Source organism: Canis lupus, chromosome 15 (genome assembly GCF_048164855.1).
Source record: "Canis lupus baileyi chromosome 15, mCanLup2.hap1, whole genome shotgun sequence".
NCBI classification, from domain to species: domain Eukaryota; kingdom Metazoa; phylum Chordata; class Mammalia; order Carnivora; family Canidae; genus Canis; species Canis lupus.
The window spans coordinates 55,688,265-55,715,610 of NC_132852.1; the positions used below are offsets into that span (position 1 = coordinate 55,688,265).

At 43.1% G+C, this 27,346-nt stretch overlaps 1 protein-coding gene across 5 annotated transcripts in view; it reads right to left on the reverse strand.

The window, feature by feature from the left end:
* TCAF1 (TRPM8 channel associated factor 1) overlaps positions 1 to 24,865 on the reverse strand; it is a 52,150-nt gene extending 27,285 nt beyond the window's left edge. For 2 of the 5 annotated variants that reach the window (XM_072777553.1, XM_072777556.1), the window contains exons 1-2: positions 11,694 to 11,828; positions 1,975 to 2,608 (exon numbers count right to left, since the gene is read on the reverse strand). In XM_072777553.1, the coding sequence (XP_072633654.1) occupies positions 1,975 to 2,594 (620 nt within the window). In that variant the 5' untranslated portion in view covers positions 2,595 to 2,608; positions 11,694 to 11,828. Of the gene's footprint in view, positions 1 to 1,974; positions 2,609 to 11,693; positions 11,855 to 24,707 lie in introns of those variants that run through there. The other 3 variants (XM_072777557.1, XM_072777558.1, XM_072777554.1) reach the window with 3 other exon arrangements.
* Positions 24,866 to 27,346: the final 2,481 nt, after the last annotated feature.

The window sequence follows — 27,346 nt, forward strand, 5'->3', positions numbered from 1 at the left end:
CCTCCTAAAAGATTTTCCCCATGCCCTTAATTATTCTTGGAAACACAGTTTTAATGGCTGGTTAATAAATGTACAATTTATTTAGCCATACTATTCATTTCTATTACAAATAATGCTGAATGGCATATCTTTGTAAATGAATCTGATTGTATCCGATTCTTTTTAAAAGTCCTATTAAAAGACGTATTTTTATTTATTTTTTAATAAGATTTATTTATTTATTTATTTATTTATTTATTTATTATGATAGACACAGAGGGAGAGAGAGAGGCAGAGACACAGGAGGAGGGAGAAGCAGGCTCCATGCCAAGAGCCTGATGCGGGACTTGATCCCGGGACTCCAGGATCGCGCCCTGGGCCAAAAGCAGGCGCCAAACCACTGAGCCACCCAGGGATCCCTAAGAGACGTATTTTTATTTTATTTTATTTTATTTTATTTTTTTATTTTTTTTAAGAGACGAATTTTTAAAGGTTTACTAAGATCTAATTCACATAGAAATTCACTTGATTTAGGTATGCACAGCTCCCTCATTAACTGATTTTTTAAGCATTAGTCTTCAAGCTAATTCTACTTGTGTGCACAATATATGTGAGTACACATACACGTACAGCCTAACTTCCCCATCCCCTCAAATCGAGAATCATCGATGATGAGAGATGATTTTGGCACAGCCAAAGAAAAAAAGAGGTATGGTTTTGGTAGAAAAAAACATCTTTGAAAACAAGTAAGGGGGATTAGGTTGTTTAGAAATAGAATTATGGTCAAGTCTCACCTCTCTATTCTTTTTTTTTTTTAATATTTTATGTATTTATTCATGACAGGCACAGACACAGGCAGAGGGAGAAGCAGGCTCCATGTGGGGAGCCTGATGTGGGACTCGATCCCGGGGCCTCCAGGATCAGGCCCTGGGCTGAAGGCAGCACTAAACCGCTGAGCCACCCGGGCTGCCCTCACCTCTCTATTCTTTAGGATGAAGAGCATTGGTAAGCTGAAATTTGATCAATTTGGCCAATCACGATGCCTCAGAATAACTGTCTTTCTTCATTGCACCTGTGGGGTTTTGCTTCAAATGTTCCATGCCGAGAAGAGGCCGCCGCCCATTCCCTATGCATCTATACTAACCTGCTACGCCTTCCTCACCCAATCCTACTTTGCTCTGCTCCCCAGGCAGAAATACCAGTGTTCTTTGCTCCAAGGATGCTGGGAGTTGTAACACAACACGGTGTGGCCTGGTACACTTCTTATACTCCTAGGACTATTCCAGCCTCTAAGCCCCCTCATTCATCCATCCAATCACCAGCCAACAAACGTTTACTGATCACCTGCCCTATAGTAACTGCTAGAGCACAGTGTGAACAGAACAGACTGGCAGTGCTCTTAAAGAACCTTCCACGTAGCCTGTCTTTGTACTCATCACCTCCCTCCTTCATTCTCCAACATCAGGTCTTTTTCCTCCAGGCATAAAATCCTCCCCTAACTCCTAAATTTAGCACAAGCAACTCATGCTATCTTTTCTTCTATCTCAACTTTTGGATCCTCTAGTTCTTACTTCCATCCCAATCCCATCTGGCTGGACATTTCAAAGCCTTCCCCCCAGCTCTTTCCACTTTGTCTTACGGGGTTCCTCATGTCTGTTTTCCTTTTCTTCACATTTCATTTGAAAGCAACCTTCTGCCATGAGCCTTCCTGGATTAGCAAGGCCAGCCAGCTCTGGGATTCAGTATTGTATTTTAAGCTAGACGCCAAAAGTTTCTCTGCTCAAATAGCTGAGTGGTCTGGTCTGGGATGGCAGCAGCCAGGGGAACCTTGATTGATTGAGGGTGATCTGGTTGTTGAAGGGTAAATCTGGTTGATTTAGGGTGAATCCACACCTAAGTGTCAGTTCTCTCCTGTTAGCCTGGGAGAAACCTAAAGACAAGAACGTTGCTTGATTTTAACGTGAGACCAAATCCCCCCTGGGGTAGTGCACTTACCTAACTAAGACTGGGATCTTGGGCATCTTCTTGGAGACTTTAAAGAAACTCGTGTCACCTTTGTTGTCAGTGAAGTACACGCCGGCCACACTGGTCACGAGGTTGCCAGGGAAGGTGAAAAGCACCCTTTCATCATCACCCTGGTTGGCCCAGTCCCAGGCCTGGCCTCCAATGAGCAAGCCCCCTCCACGTTTCATAAACTTGACCAACTTTTCCGTCATGGTTTCGTTGTAGGCGTCAATGCAGTAAACCCCCAGGGAGTCTTTCACTTCTGGCTCGATCTTCGCCTCCACCCCAGAACCCTCAAGGATTTTGGCCAGGGGTGCCAGGGATGGGTGTACACCAATGGGAGCCCCAGGGGAAGAACAAAGCCAACCTACTGCATTGAGGAGAAAGGGAGTGAGCTGGGCTTCTACCAAGTAGTCCTCATGGGACACCACCACCAGGCGGCCTCGGCCGTAGGAGGAGGCAGCAATGAGGACCTGGCCCATGTCATTCACCATCACTGGGAAGGAGGCCTCCCCAATTAGAAGCAGTTCACATGGGATGGCATCTTCGGGAACATCCCAGCTGGTCACTCCATTCATCAGGGCCTCAAAGGCAGCAGAGGGAGTTGCCATGGCTGGATGGATTTCTGTAGAGAGGAGAAAAGGCTCAGTTTGGCAAGGAATAGATAAACAAATAAATAATGGAGCCAAACAGTTCACTCTTTTCCTGGTGGTGGCAATTCTTCTGACAATGTAGCTGAGACCGACTCTGAACTAACTCAGAGATTCACCAGGGGTATTGAGACATCCAGCCCAGGAGACCCCATCGCACCCTGCTCAGTCCTCCTAAACTCTTATGGCTAACCTAAAAGAGCTTGGCACCTTGCCATCGCAGAAGGAAACAAACAGAAGTGGAGAGTGTGGGCAGAATTGTGCCCCCAAAGAGATACCTTGGAGTCCGAATTCCCAGTATGTGTGAATGGGACCCTATTTGGAAATACGGTCTTTGTAGGTACCATCAAGTTAAGATGAGGTCATAGTGGGTCTGAGTGAGCCCTGATTTAATAACTGATGTCTTTTAAGAAACATCTGGATGCAGACACAGACGCATAGGGGAGAACAGTAAGAGAAACAGGAGCGACACATCTATATGCCAAGGGAGGCCAGAGGTTGCTGGTGAGCACCTGAAGCTCTGGAAGAGGCATGGGACAGATTTTCCTTCAGAACTTCCAGAAAGAACCGCCCTGCCAATACCTGGACTTCAAACTTCTATGACCCCCGGACTGTGACAGAACATATTTCTGCTGTTTTAAGTCACCCTGTGTGTGGCGATGTGTTACAGCGGCCGCTGAAAATTAATACAGTGGTGCAGCATGCTGACCCGCCCCGCTCTGCTCCCATGTCCATCTTACTAATCCCAGCTTGAAGATCCCAACATTTCAGCCTGGAAAGTCTGGGTCCTCAGAGAAGCTTCTTTGGTCACAGTCCCAGGCTGGGGAAGAGGAAACCGTAAGTCTTCTGTGGCTTGAATCCAGGTCCCAGACAACCAGGAATTATGGCAGATTCTTACTTGTACCTGGACGCAGTGGAGCAAGGTGTGTATGTCTGTGGATGTGTACTCACGTAAATCCTCTGCTGCTTCACCATGAGCTCCCTGCTCATGATGCTTGATGTCTGACCTCCACTATATATTCTCTACTGAAGCAACTCCCCCAAGAGCAGATAGATGTGTTTTCATGGGACATCCAGGGCTTGGCCTTCTCACTGACCACTCGACGGCACCAGACAATGCTGCTCTCCCAGTATCTGAGGCTCTCACTGCCAGTTACGTTACGGCCAGAGCCAACCTCATCACCTTCAACCTGCTGACCCATCCACTTTCCATCCTTCCCTTACCTCTTCTGAAAATGCAGATATTCCTTATGTTTTTACCTTTGGTCCTTAACCTCTCCCTTTCTATTTCCCTTGTCAGAGAATATGCTCACTCTCAAGGTAATACGGCAAAGCAGTTATAAGCTCAGGCTTCTGGAATTAGGCTATCTGGGCCTGAATCTTGGCTCTGTTTGCTTACTAACCGTGAGATGGGGAAACATCTGAGACTTCATTTCCTTATTCAGTAAGGATAAGAGTATCTAATAGCACATAAGGTTGTCCCAAGGATCAAAGGAAAAACAGTTTAAGTGTCTTTCAATTATTTACTATATATATGAGGATGTGTATGTGTGTGTGTATGTAACATGTATTTGTCTATGTATATTTACTTATAAGTATGTGGTTAAGAGTAAGCTATTTAACTTAGAAATGGGACTAATATAGAATTCTGTTTTTTTTTTTTAATTTATTTATTTGTTTTTGAGAGAGTGAGCCAGCAAGTAGGGGGAGAGGCAGAGGGAGAAAATCCTCAAGTGGATTCCCCGCTGAGTGGGAAGCCCAATATGGGGCTCAATCCCATGACCCAGTAGATCATGACCCAAGCTGAAACCAAGAGTTGAAGGCTCAAACAACCCAGCCACCTGGACACCCCAGAGAGAATTCTTATAAAGTGAACAAAAACCAAACCTTGTGTCAGATTTTATAAATACTGGACTAAGTATTTTTTTAAAAAGATTTTATTTATTTACTCATGAGAGACACACAGAGAGAGGCAGAGACATAGGCAGAGAGAGAAGCAGGCTCCCTGCGGGGAACCCAATGCAGGACTCAATCCCAGGACCTGGGATCACAACCTGAGCCAAAGGCAGACGCTCAACCACTGAGCCATCCACGTGCCTTGGGCTAAGCATTTAATGATTCTGATTTTATAGTTTTCACATCATGGAGCCAAAGCTAACACTAATATTAATTATTATAACATTTAGTTCTCAAGCGTTTCCGCTGGTCTTTGAGAAAGTCCTGGGCCCAGACACTGTGCCTTCCCAAGCACAGATGAGAAGGCCCTGGTTCTGAGGTGACAAATACACCCAAGATCCCTCCTGGAAGAGCACCCTCTACCATTTGCAGTGGTCTCTAAAACTAAAGAAGTCTTAAAGTTAGTCTTTTCCTTCCACACTAGCTCCTTTTCGGCACATCACCTGAGCTCAGTGTCCCTAGATGCGAGGGAGGGTGACAGCTACCTCAGAGAACCTTGGAGACATAGAATCAGCAGGCAGCTGGTTAACAAGAGCTTGTCCCTTCCTCGCTCTTCCTGGTGTCCACAAATAGCCAGGACCGCAAACCGCACAGTGTCACAGCTGTGTCCCTTCTCCCTCCTGTCCCATCTCCAGCTGGTCACAGGCCTGTCAATGTCATTGTCCATGGTTTCCAACTACACTGCCAGTAACCTAGTTCAGATGCTCACTAATTCATTCCTCAACTAAACTGATCCAGTTTCTAAGTCACCAGGGTCTGTTCTTGCCTCTATTCTTCTAAAGCCACTGATAGCTTTATTTCCCAGAAGAGATCCCCCTCCCAGAGCTTTGCCTTTTCCTGAAGGGTTAAATCGGACACTTTCATCCTGGGGTTTAAGGTCTCCAGGGCTGGCTGCTCCTTACGTTTTCTAGCCGTGTCTCTGGCCGCCTAACCTCCCTGCAGCTTGCAGGACACTTGGCATTCCCAGACATGTCCTGCTTTCATTTCAGAGTCTCTTTCCATCCCCTTTCCTTCATGTTACCTCTCTCACATCTTTCTATCTGTTGAAATCCTATCCTTCCAAGAGAAGATGTTCACAGAAGAGGAAATTTAAACGGCCAGTTAGTCTATGAAAATATGCTCAAGCTCACTGGCCAGGCAATTGAAAACAGAATGCATGATGTTGTCCATAAGATTATCAAAAAGGAAGAAGGCGAAAGAGAAAGGGAAGGAGTAAAAAGAAGGTGAAGAAGATGAAGGCAAATAACAATGCCCGATGCTAAAAACCATAGTAATAATAATAATGCCCAATGCCCAAAAGGCTAGGAAGGAGGACACTACCACAATCTGCTGGAAGGGCCAAGAAGCTGAGAGCAATCTGACAGTGGCAGCTCCATTTCAGAGGTGAGCCTGTCCTCGGTCCAGCAATCCCTCTTCGGATGACCTTTCTTACAGAAATAAGAGCAGCAGTTCTAAGGATATAAGGATGCTCACTGCTGTAGGAAACTACCAATGGAGACAGATAAATGCAAACCTAGAAATGGAGATAGATAAGTGACAAGGAATGTTTTCTAGAACCATCCATGACTTGTGTGGGTGCAGCTCTTTAACCCAAAGCCACACCTATCCTTCTGTGTACTCACTCCCCTCAGTCTGTTGTTACAACATAAGACCCTGGGGCGCAGCCCTCCCCCACACCCCCCTACTCCTGCCAGCCATGCATACACACCCCACAAAGAGCTGCCCATCAGACCCCACCTCTACAGGCCCTTGTTGCTGCCGCTGGTGCTCCAGAAACACTCAGAGCAGGGAATTCACATTTCTGTATTTCGAGCTAGTTCATGGGAGAACTATCTGTGGAGAAGTGACAAAGGGATGGGCATGTAGCCTGGAGATTTGAAAAGCAGGGGACCAGAAGGAAGAAGGCTGTTCCTGTGAAGTTACTTCCTTCTACCTGCCAGGCTTTGGTAGGGAACACTCAAGCTCCCCTCCTCTGGGCCAGTTTCCCAAGTCTGCACCACGGACTAGTGGGACTGCAACGTAGCTTCAGCCTTACAGCAATGCTGCATGTACGGCAAGCCGACGTCGGAGAGGAAGAATGTTTGAATAGAGTATGATAATCTATATGACAGGATATCATGTTGCTCTTACAAAGAATGAGTTAAATCTGTTTTGCATCTACACAGAACACCCTAGATATACTTTAAGTGAAAACCTCAAATCACTGTAATATATAGGGCACAAAGCCATTTTTGTATGGATGAAGATAATAATAGTAGGTAGGACTAGTAAATTTAGCAGGAGTGATGACCACACACTGCTTCCCAGGTTCCAGGCATTATTTTAAGTTCCTCAGTAAATCAGTTAATCCTGACAGCAAACCTGTGAGGTATGTACTATCACTACTCACTTTGAAGTGGACAAAAACAAAACAAAAAACGTGATGGCCAGACAATGTGTTACTTGCTCAAGTCACACAGGTGGGAGTGGTGGATCCAGGATTCAAACCCAGGGAATCTCGTACTGACTCCACATTCTTAAGTACCAGGATTTTCCGTAAAACAGAAAGTCTATGGAGGCCACATTTCAACCTGCTGACTTTAATTAACTGCATTAGGAAGAGAAGAGGTGAATAGTAGACTTTATATAAACCTACATCCTTTGAATTGTTGTATATATTACTGTTACAGTTAAAAATAACACGGGTAGGGGCACCTGGGTGGCTCAGTTGGTTAAGCTTCTACCTTCTGCTTGGGTGATGATCTCAGGGTCCAGAGATGGAGCCCCGTGTCATTCCTCATCTCATCCCACTCCCTGCTCAGTGAGGAGTCTGCTTCTCCCTCTCCCTCTGCCCCTCCCCGCTGTCTGTGCGTATGCATGACCCTCCCATCACTCTTAAATAAATACATAAAATGTTAAAGAAAAACAACACAGGTAATATAACTGCAAACAAGCAAGGAAACACGCATTAAATGATTGACCATATACATCACTGGATTGTTCAACTGATCATATCTCACTCACCCTAAAATGTTTCTTTTTCATCTCCCAATCTGTTGAGTATGTACTCACTAAAAAATGTGATTTCCCCCTCTATAGGGTCCTTTGAACTTTGCAGCTGGTTCTGTTCCCACTCTAACCAGCTATATCCATGACTCCAACACTGGACTTTTAAACCAAATGCTTCCTGTTTATGCCCGAATCCCTGTTGGCTCTCCTAGCTTGGGGACTGTAAAGGAGCACAGTCCAGGGGGTCCCTTTTATTTCTCTCCCTTTTATTTCTTCACCCGTGGTTCTCCTTCCATGGCTTCTGCTTTCTCTCCTCTGGGCCAACTCTCTTTCAGCTTTCTGGAACCCAAGGCACCTCTAAAGCAGAAGGTATCTCAGGCACATCCTGTAACTCTGAGAGAGAGCTTTACGAATCCCCTACCCCTACCACAAAGAGGTCCCAAGCTACCTAAATGGGGCTTCTCTTTAAGAAAGAGATGTATTTGGAAGGGAAGGAGGGTAGCAGGCCTGTCTTGGATGCTGCACCACATCCTGGACTGTAGTTTGATTTCAAATTCAAGTAGAGTAAGCGTCTGAGATCAGGGGATATGTGTGATTCTTTGGATTCCCCAGGAGAATCAGCAGGTGCTCCGTGGATGGATAACTGAGTGATGGATGTAGTTGTCAAGGGCAGACCTAGGATCACTTCTTCAGCAAACAGCTACCCTGGCCTTGAGAAATGATTAATATCACATTAATAGGGCAGACATCCAGTCCTATAGGTCTTCTCTTCTTCATACCATTTTCTTCCATGAACTCCTTGTTTCTTTTTCCTTATACGTACATCCAATACCCTTTCTAATGTCCATTAACTTCTACTAAGCTAGAACTGGTGTGGGTTTGCCCTTTTTTTTGCATTCTGTGCCACATATATGCAGACCAATCTTATTTATTTTTCATTAAAAAAATGGTTAAATCAACATATTAAAAAAAGGAATATGTAATACACGTGGAAAGACATAGATGGCAAAATAAGAAAACAATTTTAAAAATCAAAGATTCCTATATACCTACTACCCAGCTTAAAAAACAGACCGTTGCCAGTATTTCTGAAGGCTTTCTTGTGGTCCTCTCCAATCCCTTCCCACACTCCCCCCCAAAAATAAGCGCAATTTAAAATGCTGCTTTTCTATTCCCCTATTCCTATCCCACCATGATCCCTTCCTAATTCCATAGTTCCCCAGGGACTCTCTTGCCCTCACTCACATTTGCTCACTTCTCTCCCAGTGAGGTCCCAGGAGAACAGCATCACGGGGAGCGCAAGGCCAGGAGCGCTGACCTGCCTGCCCCCCAGGGCAGAGCGTTCTATGAAATGGACAACGAAGGACACAGGTGGGTCTTAAATCCGAGGGGCTGTCCCTACGGAGTTCTGGGTGGGATCCTCTCGGTTTGTCTGCAGGCCCTGCCCCCAGCCAGACTTTCCTACACAGGCCAGTCTGCACAGAGCCTGTCCGTGACGTCAGAGGAGGGGATGGGGAAGGGGGGCGGAGGGGAGGAGGGGGCGGAGGGGAGGAGGGGGCGGAGGGGAGGAGGGGGCGGAGGGGAGGAGGGAGCGGAGCCTAGCAGCTCAGCCTGGCAGAGAATGCTCCAGACCCGCAGGCCCGGTTTGGGTGGGGTGGCGGTACACAGACCCCGCCCCTCTTGCACTTTTACACACACACACACACACACACACACAAACGCGCGCGCGCGCACACGCGCATCTGCGGGGGTGGGGGTGGGGGTGGGCAGGGCACTCAGTCCCAGAGCCGGTGTCTGTCTGCAGCGACCAGAGGGCAGTAGGACAGCAGTGATGCTCGGTCAGCAGCCGCCTGCGCGACCCGGAGCAAGCCGTGCCTCCCGCACCAAGCTGCGGAGCAGACGCCGGCCCGTGCGTCCCCCCATCACACAAAGCGCAGCCAACACACCCAGCGGGGGTCGGCGCCCCGAGGGCAGGCGGGCGGCCGCGGCCACGCGGAGCCCCGAGCAGGCGACCCGCAGCGAGGGGCGCGCCCCGGGGTCCCCCCGCGGCCTCCTGCACCGCCCTCCGCTCCTCGGGCCTGCGGGGCTCCCGCGGGGCGGGGTCAGGGTCAGGGTCGGGGTGGGGGGCCCCCGGGGGGCGGCGGCCGCGGGGAGGAGGGGTTCCCGAGCAGTCCCCTCCCCCCACTTCCTCCCGGGCGCGGGGCGAGCCCGGGGGGCGGCGCTTGGCGGGGGGCACAGCGCTCCTTTGTGCCGCCGGCCCCCCTCCCGAGCCCCAAAGGTCCCGGCCGGCCGTCCTACGGGGGAGGCCGCGGGCGCGACGGCACCCGGTCCTCGGGAGAGCGCGCATCTCCGTGCGGTTGGCGCGGGGGATCCCGACGTGCTGCCGGCGGCGGAGGGGGCGCGGCGGGTAGACAGCGCGGGGCGCCCCTGGCTATGCCTTCGGGTTCATAACCGAAAACGGCCCTCCGCGGATTTGCATCACGCTGGGCGAAGGCGAGCCTCCCTCGCCACCTGTTAATAATCCGGTTTGACCTGAGGATGAGTGGCGGCAACTTACACATGGCTCTGCATCGTCTGCATGGTCCCATGTGCCACTCCTGCCAAGTTAAAAATAAGAATATATTCTATGCCAGGCAGCGGAGAGCTAGAGTCTATCCTATGTCTTTCCTGAAGTCTTTTCTGATAACCAGTGGACAGTCGCTCCTCCCTGCGGTCACCTGTGAGTTCTGCTGTGTCCAGTGACTTCACGGCCCTCAGGTGCTAGTTCCAGGGAGAGAAATGCAGGACTGTACAGCAGTTAAAAACTCAGACTATCCCCAGAGGTCCTGGATTCAGATCTCAGTGCTACAATCTACTGGCTGAGTGGCTTGCGGCAGGTAACTTAATTTGTGCCTCATTTTATCTGTACAATGGGAATGATGATAAAATCAGAACCTATATTACAGATTTATTGTAAGGCTTAAATTTGGTGAGTGAGTAGTTATAAAGTTCTCAGACCAATGACTGGCAGACGGTAAGACTGTACCAAGGCCTCTTAAAAATAAAACATTCAGGCTGTCCTAAGATTCAATATTTCATGTTCTAGGAAAATGCATACCCTTTAACACTGACTAGAGTTTTGGTCCAAATCCAAGTCATATTTCCTTTCCTCAGCCCCCCTTCAACCTCCTTCCTCTTTCCTTTCTTCTTTAAAATTTTCCCCAAATTGAATCATATAAACAATAGTCAATAGGCAATGGAGACAGGTGAACTCACTGGCATAAAACATGGAAATCCAGAGATCAGTTCAGGACCCTACCCAGTGAAGGACCACCTGAGTGACAGTGAGCACGTCCTTTATTTCCCAACAGGGCTCAGGGTTCTGAGCTAGTCAACAAGGAGGGCTGGAGACTTGCTAAGTCCCTTTCCGGTCTGAAATGACAAGACTAATAGCACCGCAAGGCAACCCCCCACCGCCTCAGTATTGAATTGCATGAAGAATTTTAAAATGCAAAACAAAAACGCACATATTGCTCCACCTAAAAATGAATAATCAAAAAAGGACAAAAACACACGTGGGGAGGATAGAACCTAATTCCCATCTGAAGATAGACCTGAGATTTGATGGGGAGATGTTTTAACTGTCACGTTTTGTTTCTTAGAAAGGAGGAGACACGCACACACATACACACACACGGGGAGGGACACCCACACACACACACACACCCACCCATGGGGGGGTGGAGAGCAAGTGCGTTGAAGCAAAGGTAATAAAATACCCGCATCTGACAATTATTTTCTGTACGTATCTTCAGCTTTGAAACCTTTCATCGGGAGAAGTGTTTAAAAAGGGCAGAAATTCCTGGAGAAGAATGAAGCACGGAAGGAATAAGAGCCAGAGTGGTGGAAAAAATAAATAAAAAATAAAAAAGCAGCAGCAGACACAGACAGGGAGAGCCCACAGGGAATCCTCTTTGGAAGACGTCTGCCTCCTTAGGCCCAAGCGGTCTCAGGCCCACACCCGGACTCCCCTCCCCCGCGCGCCCCCGGACCCCGGCCGGGTCGCTCCTGCTCCCGGGCTCGGTCGGTGCGCCGGGGCCTGCTCCGGTTCCGGAACCATCTCTGGACCATACTCACCCGGTAGCCAGCGATTTTCACACCGGGCTACTTCGGAGGGGGGAAGAGGCCCCTCTGCAGAGACGTGCCTAGGAGGCCGGGCGGCCAGCCTGCGGAGCCGGGACTCGGTGGAGGTGGCGGTGGCGGCGGGCGTGCGAGGAGGGAGCTCGGCTGCAGTGCGGTGCGGGGCTGGGGGCGGGGCTGGGGGCGGGGCGGGGCATCCCGGCAGCTGATTGGCCGCCGCGGCGGGGGGCGGAGCCTGGCCGGCCGCCCCCAGACCTCAGAGGCCCCGCTTTGTGTCGGTTTCGGGGAGAGGATGCTGCAGCCCCCAATCCTGCATGGGGTCCCCCGCACAGCTCCGGGAGGGCGGCAGGGCGATTTGTTAAAATAAAATCGTAAATCCGTAAGGCTCTTTACCAACCCGGGAGGGGTTGCTAAGTCCAGATCTGTATATGAAACGACACAGAACTATTTACAAGGAGGAGTTAAATCGACGTACGTGTGCCAGGAGTTAGGCTGCCTCTCTCTTCATGTTTTTAATGAACATTTCACACGGTAGTAAAAATAGGGAGCTTGCATTTTTGTAAGAAAAACTTTATAAATGTTTATATATGCTTATCTAAACAGAAATTATATGGAAAACACACATCAAACTATTAGAAGCAGTGACTTCAGATAGTTAAGAGTAGATTACTTTTAGGTATTTTTTCTTCCTAGACTTCGCGTTTCAATAGAAAGGAATATGTATTATTTTGCGATTAAAAAATGATAAATGTAATCAACTAAGATAAAATATCTTTGCTCAGATAGCTGGTAGTGACACGTCTATAAATATGATTTCTCCCTGTGTGGGGGATTCTTGAACTTTGTCCCTAGTCCTGTCTTGTTTTAGTCGAGAAAGAGCAGGATAGAACACTTGATTTTGAGCCATAACCTGACTTATAGGGTCCCGCCTTGAATCTATGTCTGCTCATCCAGCTTGGTAGCTCAACTTTAGAAGCCAGGAGTAAAAACCACTTGTCCTTCTTATGGCTCATCCCAAAGGGAAAGATTTGTGTGGCCTCTGTACATTCCTCTGTTTCCTCACCCTTCACCCATCACTGCACTGGCCCCTATTTTCTGGGTGCCTAAGGAGAAGATATCACTGACCCAACTGTTCTCAGGGAGCAACCATTAAAAAGCTTTCTCCCCTACCACAAAACAGTGTCCAGGCTGGAACTTCCACCGGAATGTGGATTCACTGGTAAAGGGGACAGATTACTACACCCTGTATTACTTAGGGTTTCATTACAACTTCCCAAACTAGAGTACACATAAGTCAAGAACTGTGTTTTATTCTTCTGTAGATTCTCTGCTTCACGTGGCCACAAACAGGCACTTGGTAATGGCTGCTTGATGGATGGATGGACAAGATGCGTGATGTGGCGTGAGGAAGGCAATCTAGCACACTCTTCAACAGGATCCAGAGCAACTTCACATTGAAAACCAATCAAATTCCAACTTTCCTATGTTGTAAGTTTTCTCCTCTTCTTCATGTTATTTTCTTTTAATATTCTCCCATAAGCCTTTTGTTTTCTTCCCGTATCTGCTAAAATTTCAGCTAGCCTCTCTGTTTCACACTTCACGCCACTAGCTCAGTTTTAAATCCTATATCCTTCTAGAGTTTCTCATTTGCTTTCCAGTTTCTACCTTGACTGCCATTAAATCCTGAAAGTGCTGAAATAACTTTTGAAATATTACATTCTGTAAACACTCAGCTAAATTGGAATGAATGAATAATTTATTAAAAATCCATACTATAAAATATTATGCAATTCTTAAAAAGGATAAGCTCAAGTCATACCTTGAGGAATGCTCTCAATATATATTTTCAGCAAAAAAGTCTGTAATGCTCCTTTTGAGTGTCTATGTTTATGTAAGCAGGAAAAATAAGGACATATTTGGCTACCTCAGGATGTGGAGAGGTTTGACCAGTAATTTTTTTTCTTCAGACCCTTTGTATTTTTAAAATGTTACAAACATAATTTGGGGGGAAAAAGACTATTTAGTAATACCACTCTTAGGTGGTATCACCAAAATATAACCAAAATACATGTACTAGATAGAATGTTCAAAGCAGCACCATCCATAATAATCTAAAACTGGAAGCTACCTAAATACTAACCTCCCTGCTTTCTTACCACTAGCGCTGTCCAGGCACTATCTTCTATTACAAATGTCTAAAACATATTATTTTTCAGAAAAATTTGAGAATTTATTTTCAAAAGATCTTTAAGGAAATTCTAAAGGATATATCTCAAGAAGAAATAAAATAATCTTATATAAATTATCTGAAATGTAAGACAAAATGTTAAGAGACTTCTAAAGCCAGCACTGAGAAAATACCTTATTTGGGACAACCCTACCACTGAAAATTCACAGCAATAAAAGTTGGACAAAATATAGGAAACAATGGAAGACTCTGAAGAGCAAACAACACAAGGAGAACTTGAGAAGCTATAATCCCAAGGGAAGGAAAACAAAGGACAAGAGCTCCACATTTGCTAGGGCTTTTCTGTTTAGGGCATTTCCCAGCTCATAATGCAGGAAAAGCGAGGCCACTCAGAAAGTGTCAGGCTTACTGGTTCAAGATTCTCAAACCAACTGAACTCAAAGTGCAGAATTTCAGACAAGAAGATATCTCTGAGAGTGAATATAAAAATCTATGCGCAAATTCCCCTTAGTTTGTCATTGGCTGACTCTTAAGCTATGCACACACAAGGAGGGACCCCCACCTCCAAAAAAATCCATCAAAACTAGTTGAAAATACTGGCTAAAATGCTAAACAACTGACAGACATTTCAGTAGCTGTACTGTTCTAGAATAAAGCAGTGGAGGTCAAGTCCCACAAAAACAACACACTTATCAACACACTGCTTTCAGTTGAGACATGAGAAAATCCATGACTGTGAGAAAATCCATGACCATAAGGATTATGGTCTGGGGTAAGGGAAAAATTTGAAATGCGCTAGTTTTAAGAAAGTTTTGAAACTAACTCTTGATAGTATGAAAATATTCATCTGGTATTTTACCCATTTCTCACCCCCCCCCCAAAATCCTATTTGAAAAACAATAACATCAACAATAACTTTATAATTTTTCATTCCTATGTCTTGCACCCAATCCAAAATTTAGGGGGAGGCTAAAAATCAGATTACATTGCCAAGAACTCAGAAGAAACAGCAAATGATAGAAACAGACTCACAGGTGGTTTGGACATTTGCATTCTTTGGGACTTACTTTAAAATAACTGAGTCAATATGTGCAAAATCACAGAAGCAAGCAAGGCTGGAGAAATTTAGTATAGAATTAAAACTCATAAAACTCACATATACAAAACCCTAAAGACCCCATCAAAAAACTGTTAGAACTATTAAACATATTCATTATATTCAGTATGGTTGCAGGATATCTAATCAACATACAAAAATTAATTGTTTTTATAAACTATGAAGTATCTGACAAGGAAATTAAGAAAGCAATCCCATTTACGATAGCACTCAAGACAAAATACTTAGGAACCAACTTAACCAAGGAGGGAAAAGATCTATACAATGACATCTATAAAACATTGAAGAAAGAAATTGAAGACACAAATAAATGAAAAGATATTCCATGTTCATAGATTGGAAGATTAATAATGTTAAAATGTCCATACTAACTAAAAACATCTACAGATTTAATACAATCCCTACCAAAATTCCAATAGCATTTCTTACAAAAATAGGGGAAAAAATCCTAAAATTCATATGAACCACAAAAGAATTCAAATTGCCAAGGAAGTCTTCAGCTAGAAGAATAAAATTTGAGGCATTACAAATGAAAACCACTATAAGATACCACCGCACAACAGTCAGAATGGCTAAAAGTAACAGGGCAGGAAACAACAGATGTTGGCGAGGATACAGAGAAAGGGGAACCCTGTTACATCGTTGGTGGGAATGCAAGCTAGTGCAGCCACTGGAAAACAGTATGGAGGTTCCTTAAAAAGTTGGAAACAGAGCTACCCTATGACCCAACGATACTGGGTGTTTACCTCAAAGATACAAAAGTAGTGAGCCAAAGGAACACCAGACCCCAAAGTTTATAGCAGCAATGTCTACAATAGCCAAACTATGGAAAGAGCCCAGATGTCCATCAACAGAAAAATGGATAAAAAAGATATGATTATACACACACACACACACACACACACACACACACACAATGGAATACTACTCAGCCATCAAAAAAATGAAATCTTGCAATTTGAACCTAGAGGGTATTATGCTAAGCAAAATAAGTCAATCAGAGAAAAGACAATTATCATATCATATGATCTCATTCATATGTGGAATTTAAGAAACAAAACAGGATCATAGGGGAAGAGAGGTAAAAATAAAACAAGACAAAAACATAGAAACAAATCATAAGAGACTCTAAATCATACGAAACAAACTGAGGATGCTGGAGGGTAGATGGGTGAGGGGTTGGGGTAACTGGGTGATGAACATGAAGGAGGGGACACGATGTAATGAGCATGGGGTATTATATAAGACTGATGAATCACTGACCTCTACTTTTGAAACCAATAACACATTGTATGCTAACTAATTGAATTTAAATTAAATTACAAAACCAAAACCAAAAAAGCCCCCAGAAAAACAAATGCTTGATTTCAAACTACACTACAAAACTAGAGTAATCAAAATAATCAAATTATACTACAAAGCTACAGTAATCAAAATACTATGGTACTTGCATAAAAACAAACATATCGGCCAATGAGAAAAAACAGAGACCCCAGAAACAAACCCACGTTTACATCCAACTCATCGTCAACAAAGAATACCCACCAGGAAAAGGATAGACCCTGCAATAAATAGTATTGGAATAACTACTGGCTATCCACATGCAGAAAAATGAAATTGGACTCTTATACCATATATGAAAATCAACTCAAAATGTATTAAAGACTCAAATGTTAAGACCTGAAATTGTAAAGCTCCTAGAAGAAAACATAGGGAAAAAATTTCTTGACATTGGTCTTGACAATAAATTTTTAGATATGATCCCAAAACACAGGCAACAAGAGCAAACATTTAAAAAGTGGGAGTATTTCAAACTGAAAAGCATCTGCACAGAAAAAAAAATCAACAGAGTAAAGGAACAAATTATGCAATGGAAGAAAATATTTGTAAACTATATATCCCCCAAAAGGGGTTAATATAAAAAATATATAAGGAATTCAAACAACTCAATAGCAAGAAAATAGATAATCCAATTAAAAAATGAGCAAAGGACCTAAATGGATATTTCTCAAAAGAAGATCTAGAAATGGCCTATAAGTATAAGAAAAAGTACTCAAATCCACTAATTATTGGGGAAACACAAATTTAAACCATGACTTATTACCTCACATCTGTTAGAAGGGCTACAAAAAGATAAGTGTTGGTGAGGCTATGGAGAAAAGGAAACACTTGTGCACTGTTGATGTTAATGTACATTGGTAAAGCCACTCTGGAAAACTGTGTGGAGGTTCCTCAAAGAGTTAAAAATAGACCTGCCCTACCACCCAGCAATTGCACTGTTGGGGATTTACCCCAAAGATACAGATGCAATGAAACGCCGGGATACCTGCACCCCGATGTTTCTAGCAGCAATGTCCACAATAGCCAAACTGTGGAAGGAGCCTCAGTGTCCATCGAAAGATGAGTGGATAAAGAAGATGTGGTTTATGTATACAATGGAATATTCCTCAGCTATTAGAAATGACAAATACCCACCATTTGCTTCAACGTGGATGGAACTGGAGGGTATTATGCTGAGTGAAGTAAGTCAGTCGGAGAAGGACAAACATTATATGTTCTCATTCATTTGGGGAATATAAATAATAGTGAAAGGGAATAAAAGGGAAGGGAGAAGAAATGTGTGGGAAATATCAGAAAGGGAGACAGAACGTAAAGACTGCTAACTCTGGGAAACGAACTAGGGGTGGTAGAAGGGGAGGAGGGCGGGGGGTGGGAGTGAATGGGTGACGGGAACTGGGGGTTATTCTGTATGTTGGTAAATTGAACACCAATAAAAAATAAATTTAAAAAAACCTGAAGGAAAAAAAAAAGAAAACAGCATAGACATTCCTCCCAAAATTGGGAATAGAACTACCATATCATCCAGAAACCCAACTTCTGGGTATATATACAAAGAAAATGGAAAATGAAATCAATATCTGGAAGTGATATTTGTACTCCCATGTTCATTACAGCATTATTTACAGGAGCCAAGATATGGAAACAACTTAAGTGGCTATCCAATGAATGAATGGATAAATAAATTGTTGTATGTATATCAATAGAATTTATTTAGCCATATAAAAGAATAAAACCTGGCCATCTGTGCTGACGTGGATGAACTTTGAGGGCTTTATGCTAAATTTCAAAATAATTCAAAGACAAATACTGTGTAATCTCATTTATATGTAGAATCTAAAAGTCGAACTCAGAAGCAGATAGTAGTATGGTGTTTACTAGGAACTGGGAGGTGGGAGAAATGGGGAGACAGCAAAGTTTGCAAAGTTTCAGGTATGTAGCATAAGTAAGTTCTGGAGATCTAATGTATAGCACAGGGACTATAGTTAATAATATCGTATTATATACTTGAAATTTGCTAAGAGAATAGATCTCAATCATTCTCTCACACACACATAAACTCTGTGAGGTGATCAATATATTAATTAGCTTGAGGTGGTAATCATTTCACAGTATAAACATATATCTAAACATCACATTGAAAAAAAATAAACATCACATCGTAGATCTTATATTCATGCAAATTTTCTCAATTATACCTCAATAAATGTTATGAATTAAACAACATTTAACTTCCGAATAAGAGGAGCAGTAAAATGAAACAAAGGACTGAAAGAAGGGAGAGGAATGAAAGAGTTAGATAAAGCACAAAAAAATAATAAGCAAAAAGAAAGAAAGAAAGAAAGAAAGAAAGAAAGAAAGAAAGAAAGAAAGAAAGAAAAGAAAGAAAGAGAAAGAAATCTATGCACTACTAATCACAATAAATATAACTGGAATAAATTATTCAATGGTAAGCTATAAGTTATCAAACAATTTTATTTTTTATTGACTTATTTTAAAGGATTTATTTACTTGAGAGAGAGGGAGAGGGCAAAGGGGCAGAGGGCGAGGGAGAGAATCTCAAACAGAATCTCCAATGAGTGTGGAGCCTGATGCCAGCCTCAATCTCATGACCCTGAAATCATGACCTAAGCCCAAATCAAGAGTCAGATGCCCAACCTACTAAACTACTCAGGCACCACTCAAACAATTTTAAAACCAGCATTTAAAAAATACAGACAGGTTTATTACTTTAAACATAGATTTAGAAAGATTTAAAGTCAAAGGATGAAAGATAAATCTTTCTGGAAGGTAAACACTGATCAAAGAAACCTTGATTTGATAGCTGAGCAAATTAAGAATTTAAGACAAAAAAGCATTAATAGGTAGCCATCATATTGAATCCTTGCATTATGAAAATTTTCAATTTACTCCACTTCACTAATAACATAGCTTCAAAAAGTAAAAAATACAGATCTACAATAAGAAATTTCAAAATCTACCATCATAGTGAGAGATTTTAACATAATTTTTTTGTAATTGATAATTCAGATAAAAAATTGGTAAGGCAGATGTGGTAATGGCAGATTTGGATTGTATAATTAACACACTTGTTTTAAGAGTGTATATATGTAGGACATTATGTAATTAGACACCACACGTTATCTTCAAGTACAAAAATGATACTGACCATGTGCTAGGTCTTAGAGCTAGCTTCAATAAATCCAAAGGAATTGATGTCATACATTCTCTGACTACATTAAAGGCAACATTTACTACAAGATGATAAAGGATCTTCATATGAGCAACTGGAAATTAAAATACACTGTTCTAAAAAATTCATGGCTTAAATAAGAAAGCATAATTAAATTTTAGATACAGCTACATGATAGCAAAACATTCATATCAAAACTTGTGAGATATAGCTAAGAAGCAGTGACACAAATTTGTAGCTTTTGAAAATTTGAGCTTAGAAACTAAATAACAAAAATTCAAAGAAGAACTAATAAAATAAGTAACAATTAACAAAATATAAATAAATGACAATTAATGAATTCTTCCATTGAATAGGAATGGTGAGAATACTACCCATCTTATTTTATGAGATGACCTAAGTTTTGTGTTTGTGTGTATGTGTGTGTGTGTTTAAATATATAAAAGAGCTAATAAAGTAGTCCAAATTCTGGCAAAATTAATCAAAACAAAATGAAAGAGTATATCTATACACTTTAATAATAAAAACAGATCATAATAATAGATGATGAAACAGATAAATGAGAGAATATTATGGACCATTTTATTCTATTAAGTTTGAATTTTATATATATATGTAACAGTTAAATATCTTAGAAATTAAATTTATGAATATTGACTCATAAGAAAACCTAAATAGTCCTATGACCTTAAGGTAATTGAACCAACAAGTTTTTATAAAGTAAACTCCATACCCTGGGGTTTTGCTGGTGATTTGAAGAAATATTCAAGGACCAGATAATTCCAACCTAGCCCAAATTCTTCCATAGACTAGCAGTAGTGAGAATACTACCCATCTTACCTATGAGATGACATCAACAAATAATAAAGTTAAAACCAAAAAAGATAATTACATGCCAATCTCAAATCACATATATAAATGCAAATATGTGATACTTATCTTGATAAAAAAGTTATTGCATATTTACCATAGTCAGTTTATTCCAGGACTGCAACATTGATTAAATATTAAAGATCTAATACTACATGTTATATTAACATATTTAAATGGAAAAAATGTATGAGAAAATAACTACAGAAGAAGCATTCAATAAAACATCTACTCATAATAAAAATGCTACCCAGGAGAATAATCAAACTTTCTTATCATGGGACAAGGCATTTACAAACTAACCATTGCAAATGCAATATTTAAAGTTGACATAATGAAGTCTTTCTCTACATTATTTTAAGGATAAAACAAGATGCCCTTCTCACCTTTACTCAACTTTATACTGAAGGTCCTAGGCAATGCAGTAAGACAGGAAAAAGAAATGTATAAGGACTGGAAAGGAAGAAATAATACTGTTTTTAGGTGATATGACAGCCTGTGTAGCAAATCTGAAAGATTCTATTGGTAAATTTAGAATTATTAATGGAGTTTGTCAAGTTTGATATGTAGTCAGTATATAAAAGGCAACTGAATTTCTATACACCAGAAACAATAAGCTACAAAATATAATTTTATAAAACAAAACATTTATAAAGCAGTAAAAATACAATGTATTTAGAAATAAATTTAATAAACATAAATAAGCAGAAGGAAAACAATGAAAAATACAAACATTAAAGATTAAAGTTTAGCTAAACAAAATAGCATTATATACCAAGTTGATAGATAGGAAAATGCAACATCTTAAGGAGGACTTTTCTCCCCAAATTGATATATAAAAATAATGCAATATCAATCAAAATTCCAGCAGGTTTGTTTGCTTGTTTGTTTATTGTTTTAGAGAACTTGTTAAGTTTATTTAAATATTTATTTGGAGGCACCAGTTGGCTCAGTTGGTTGAGTGTCCAACTCTTGGTTTTGGGTTGGGTCATGATCACAGGGTCACGGGATTGAGCCCCACATCAGGTTCCATTCTCAGTGTCTGCTTGAGATCCTTGCTCTCCCTCTGCCACTGCCACCCTCCCACCCCCACTTGCATGCTCTAAAATAAAAAAATCTTTTAAAAAATTTATATGGGGGCACCTGGATGGCTCAGTCAGTTAAGCTTCTGCCTTTGGTTCAGGTCATGGTCAAGCTCCCTGCTCAGTGGGGAGTCTGCTTCTCCCCCTTCCCTCTGCTACTCTCCCTGCTTATGCTCTTGCTCTCTCTCTCTCCCTCTCTGTGTTAAAAAAATAAATAAAATCTAAAAAAGAAAAAGTTATAGGGAAGGTCAAAGATCTAAGAATTGCTAAAAAGTCTTGAAGAAGAAAAATTTTTTAAAGGGAAAGATCCTTACTACCGTATTTCAAGACGTATTATAAAACTAGAGTCATTACGGAAATAAATAATTACAGGATTAAGGAAATTAAATTCACGCATTTATGAAAAATCAAATTCTTGAAGATCACTGGTGCTGGGACAATTGATTATCCATATTGAATAAACAATATAACAATCCATTTCCAGGTGCATTAAGATGAATTGCTAAATGCAAAACTATAAATGCTTTTAAAGAGATAAATATAGTAAAATTAATTTATTGTCTTGAGAAAGCAATGATCTTTTTATAAAAAAAATGTTGGTAACTTGAATTTAAAATCCAAAACTTAGTTCATTGAGAGACGGACATACAGAGAAAGAAAAGCAAGTTGAAAGCTGCTATTTGTAGCATACACCCCTGATGAAGACTGGATTATCATCCACACTATATGCAATCAATGAGTCTATAAGAAAAAGGCAAACAATCCAATAAGAAAATGAGTAAAAGTTAGGAACCAGGATTTCAGAGAGAAAGCACAATAGTTCACCAATGTATGAAAAGATGGTTGCTTCATTAGGTATTAGAGAAATGCTAACTAAAATCATAGTGGAACACTATTTCTTGTCCACCAGATTGGCTAAAAATGAAATTTGAGAATACCACGTTATAACAAGTATGTGGAGCAATAGAAACTCTCATCTGTTACTAGAGGTTGTAAAAACCAGCTCAATACTTAGGAAACAGGTTGGAAATAACCTAATAAAGTTGAACACACACAAATCTTTTAACCGGGTAATTCTATACCTGGGTGTGCAATCCAGGGAAACCAGAGTGAGCCTGTGCATGTGAACTGGAAGGCATGTACAAGAATGTTAGAGAACAGTATTTGTTGCTATCCCCTGTAGGAAGCTGCCTTTAAAATGGTCCCCCATAAATCCCTGCCTCAGGATGTTCATGGTCTCGTGTAAGCCCCTTCCCTTGAGTGTGGGTTACAGCTGGGGACTCATCTCTAATAAACAGAAGATCACATGTCACATTTGAGATTAGGTTACAAAAAAGAATCTGCCCTTCATCCTTTTCTCTCCTTTCTCTGAGGGAACCTTTATCCTGGGGGAAGCAAGTTGCCAATGTTTTGACTAGCTTGTAAACAGAGGCCCATTTGGCAAAGAACTGACGTGTCCAACCAAAGACAGTGAGGCTGAAAGGTTTGCCAAGAGTCACTTGAGGGAGCTTTGAAGGGGTTCCCTCTCCCCCCAGCCTTGAGAAGACTCTAGTCTCAGACTGATACCTTGCTTACAGCCTGTGAGGGATACTGCATCAGACACTCCCAGCTAAGCTCCTCCTGGATTCCTGACCCACAGAAACTGTGAGATAATAGGTTTTTGTTTAAGCTGCTAAGTGTTGGGGTAGTTTGTTACACAGCAATAGATAATAATACATTTCCCAAACCAGCAAGAACCTAAATGTAGATGGATAAGTTACGGTATACTCATACCATACACAGTGAAAATGAAGGAATCATCATCAAATGAGTTTTGAATCTCAAAAACTTGAGTATGTACATTAGTACAATGTCACTAATAAGGAATCATCATCAAATGAGTTTTGAATCTCAAAAACTTGAGTATGTACATTAGTACAATGTCACTAATATGAAAATTAAACAATAAGGGAAACAAACATGTCCACATATATGTTTTCAGAACACACACACACACAAATCACCAAGCTATAAAGAAAAGCAAGAAAATGACGAATACAAAAATCAACTGTCATGTCTGGTGGAAGGGAAAAGGATGGGCTGGAGCTGGGGCATGCGGGGGGCTTCTGTGGTACTGCAATGTCTTATTTTTCCAATCTAGGAGATGGTCGGGCATTCTGTTCATTATTTAGACCATTCTTAGATGTTTTATATGCCTCTTTCTAATACATTTAAAGAATCACACTGAGGCCGAAAAGAAAGCCAGATATTGAAGTCAATAGACAAATAATTTGGAATGTGAAACGATGGATGAATGGATGGATGGATGGTTTGCTAGACAGATCATTTGGTCCTTTATGTCTAATTGGACTTGCGCTTCTTCCAAGAAGTTTCACGATTATCTGATTTATGAATCTTTTTCTTCCAAACTTAAGGCCTTCTTCATTCATTGACCCAACTCATTGGCCAGCTCCTGGTGTTTACGTGGGAACTGTATAATAATCCAGCGCTTACAGCTTCAGGCCAAACGCATTCCAGGCTACCCGTTGTGCCCGCTTCACCTCACCTGCTCTCACCACCACCCCTGCAACCCCCTGCCCCAGCGCACCCCTCCTCCTCCGGCGCAGAGCCTCTGGGCGCCTAGAGCCCTGCAGTAGGAGAGGCCTTTGACCTTTGGAGCTGTGGAGTTGGAGGTGGGGGGGAGGTGGGGTGGGTGGGTGGGAGTGGTCCTGCACAGGCCAACGACCCCCACATAATTCAAGATTAAGCCCCCAGCAGATGAGCGGACAGCCACCTCTGGGGTTCCTTTTAGCTCAAACCTCAGTGGCTCCAGGCAAAGCCCTTGCACAAAAACAAAACAAAACAAAACAAAACAAAACAAAACAAAAAACCTACAAAAACAAAACAATAAAAAAAAAAAAAGCTCAAGAAAATGGGGAGGGGGAAAGGTCATCGCCTCCAGAGGGTGACACACACTGCGGCGAGAAGGAAATAGAGACCGAGCTGAGCTGCAGCAGCAGAGAAGAATCCGAAAAGGCAAAAAAAAAAAAGGCAAGAAATTCTGTGTGTCACCCGTCGGCCACCCTCCCACCCACCCACGCAGGTCCCCATCCTCGCCCCCACGCGCAGCGTCCCCGGGCGTTCCGTCCGCCTGTCCCCCCGCCCCCGGGCCACCGCGCTGCGGCCGGTGACCTGGGTCGCCCCGGGCCTCCGGCCAGGATGCATCCCCGACCCCCCTACTCACCGGCTGCCCCGCGGTGCCCTGCGGCGCGGGTTCGGGCGCGGAGGAGGGCCGGGAGCGGGCGGCGGCGGGACCCTAAGGTTAGGAGCCTCCGGTGAGGGGGCGGGGGCTGCGGCCGGGGCTGGGGACGTGGAAGGTCGCGGGCGGACCGCGGGGGGCGGCCCGGGCGCTGGTTGGCGGCGGCGCGGGGCGGAGCCTCGGCTGCAGCCCGGGACCCGGAGGCCTCGCTTTGTATCCGCTTCTGCAGGAAGATGCAGCCCCTGAACCGGGAGGGGGACCCCAGCACCGGCCGGGAGCGCTGGCAGGGCGGGCTGTGGAGAGAGAAATGCGACACGATTCAGGACCGAGTGAGCAGTTCATACGTGATAATAATTATTTTATGTAAGCCAGGACGCCCTGATTTCTAAGGGCGACTTAAAATCGATGGGTCCGACATACATTTTTATTTTTATGTTTATTATTATTTTTTTTTTACAGTAAGTTCTGAAGTTGGTTTTCTTTCTTTCTTTCTTTCTTTCTTTCAAGCACAACCACAACAAAAGTAAGTCATAAAGCCCCAACTGTATTTCCTTTCCATGACAAGGAACAATGAAATGTTCTCTGTTTCTGAGAGGATCATATGTTCTATAGAACACAATTTAATAAAAAAAAAAAAAAGAACATCACTTAAGAAGGCACATCTTTTTTTTTTTTCACAGAAATGAAATTACGCATTTATTTAACAAAGACTTATGAAGAAGGCACACCTTAGAGCGGTACAGACATTTAAAATTTGGGCCACGTATTTATGATTTATTTTTTATTTTTATTTATTTTTTAAATAAAATTTTTTTTGTGTGTGTTCAATTTGTCAACATACAGAATAACACCCAGTGCTCATCCCGTCAAGTGCCCCCCTCAGTGCCCGTCACCCAGTCACCCCCACCCCCCGCCCTCCTCCCCTTCTACCACCCCTAGTTCGTTTCCCAGAGTTAGGAGTCTTTCATGTTCTGTCTCCCTTTCTGATATTTCCCACACATTTCTTCTCCCTTCCCTTCCATTCCCTTTCACTATTATTTATATTCCCCAAATGAATGAGACCATATAATGTTTGTGCTTCTCCGATGGACTTATTTCACTCAGCATAATACCCTCCAGTTCCATCCATGTAGAAGCAAATGGTGGGTGTTTGTCATTTCTAATGGATGAGAATATTCCATTGTACACATAGACCACATCTTCTTTATCCCAAAGATACAGATGCAATGAAACGCGGGGACACCTGCACCCCGACGTTTATAGCAGCAATGTCCGCAATAGCCAAACTGTGGAAGGAGCCTCGGTGTCCATGGAAAGATGAATGGATATATTTTTAATTCAAAGCAGCAAGTCACATTAGAATGGAGCATCGGATCAGATTCTTGTTAGAAGAATTGCTTAGGTGCCGGGCAGGGCTAAGAGCGCAGGACTTGGCTGTTGACACTTCCCTTCATAACCACTAACTTCTGTTAAAGTAGCGCATGTATTATTTTAGAAGTTAAACGAAGCAGGAAGGGGGTTAATAATTTTTACTACCCAGCAAATGGGTAACAGATCCTGGGTGTGAAAGAGAGAAAGAAAGATGTGGCCGTTAAAAAGCTAGACTCTGAAGCCACTGGCACAGCTTTCCCCAGGCCCCATAACAAATGACCACAAATGCAGTGATTTGAAACAACACACTTATGATCATACACTTCTGAGAGTCAGAAGCCCACTGGCTGACGGAGAGGTGTGTGTAGACGGGACTGTTTTCCTTCTGGAGGCCCCAGGGGAGAATCCGTTTCTTTGACTTTTTCAGCTCCTGGGGGCTGCTCAGGTGCTTCGGCTTTTGGGCTCCATCCTCACAGCCCATCTCATCACCTGGACCTCTGTGTCTGTCCTCACATTTCTCTTACTTCTCTTGCACTTATTTCTGAGTGACTTTGACCTGTGGAAAGTTCCCTTTCCACCCTGGATCCAACGAGTCACCCTCGGTTCTGAATCCCACTTGCCTATTTATGCTCATTCTCTTTCTGTTCATCTTCTCTTCTGCATTTCGTTGGTTTGTCTTCGTCCTCCAGATAATTTCCTTCTTTGCAGGTAGAAGAAAGTGTGGTGGGTAGAGCATCTGATAAAAAGAACACTTGGTTGTGCCCTCTTACTGCCACTTAAAACCCTGCTGCTTTTCAGGGTGGTGGAAACACGTGTGATGCCCTGTGAGACAGGGCCCTCTTACCTCCGAGGGCTGTCAGGACTAGTTCCCTGCTGTTCCTCTCCAGACCCTCAATAGGGCCTGACTTTCCTTCCCAGGCCCAGAGCCAGTCCTCAAAGAGCATGTCGGTGACGTCAAAGGAGGAGGGACGAGGGGGCTGGGGTGCAGGCAGGCAGCGGTGGGAAGAGAGAAGCTGAGCAAAACAGCCGGCCCCCCGTTGGCAGGGAATTTGCTGGCGCTGTCTCCCTGTGCTTGGGCGGAGGAGGTTTGCAGGCTGCAGCGGCTCTGTCTCCACCCAGGCCCTGCACACACACACACACACACACACACACACACACACACATACACTAGGAGCAAAGCCTAGAGGACTGGGCCAGTGATTTGGGCCTCCCGGATTTTGTCGTGAGCGCACCAGCCTTGGTCGGCATAGAAA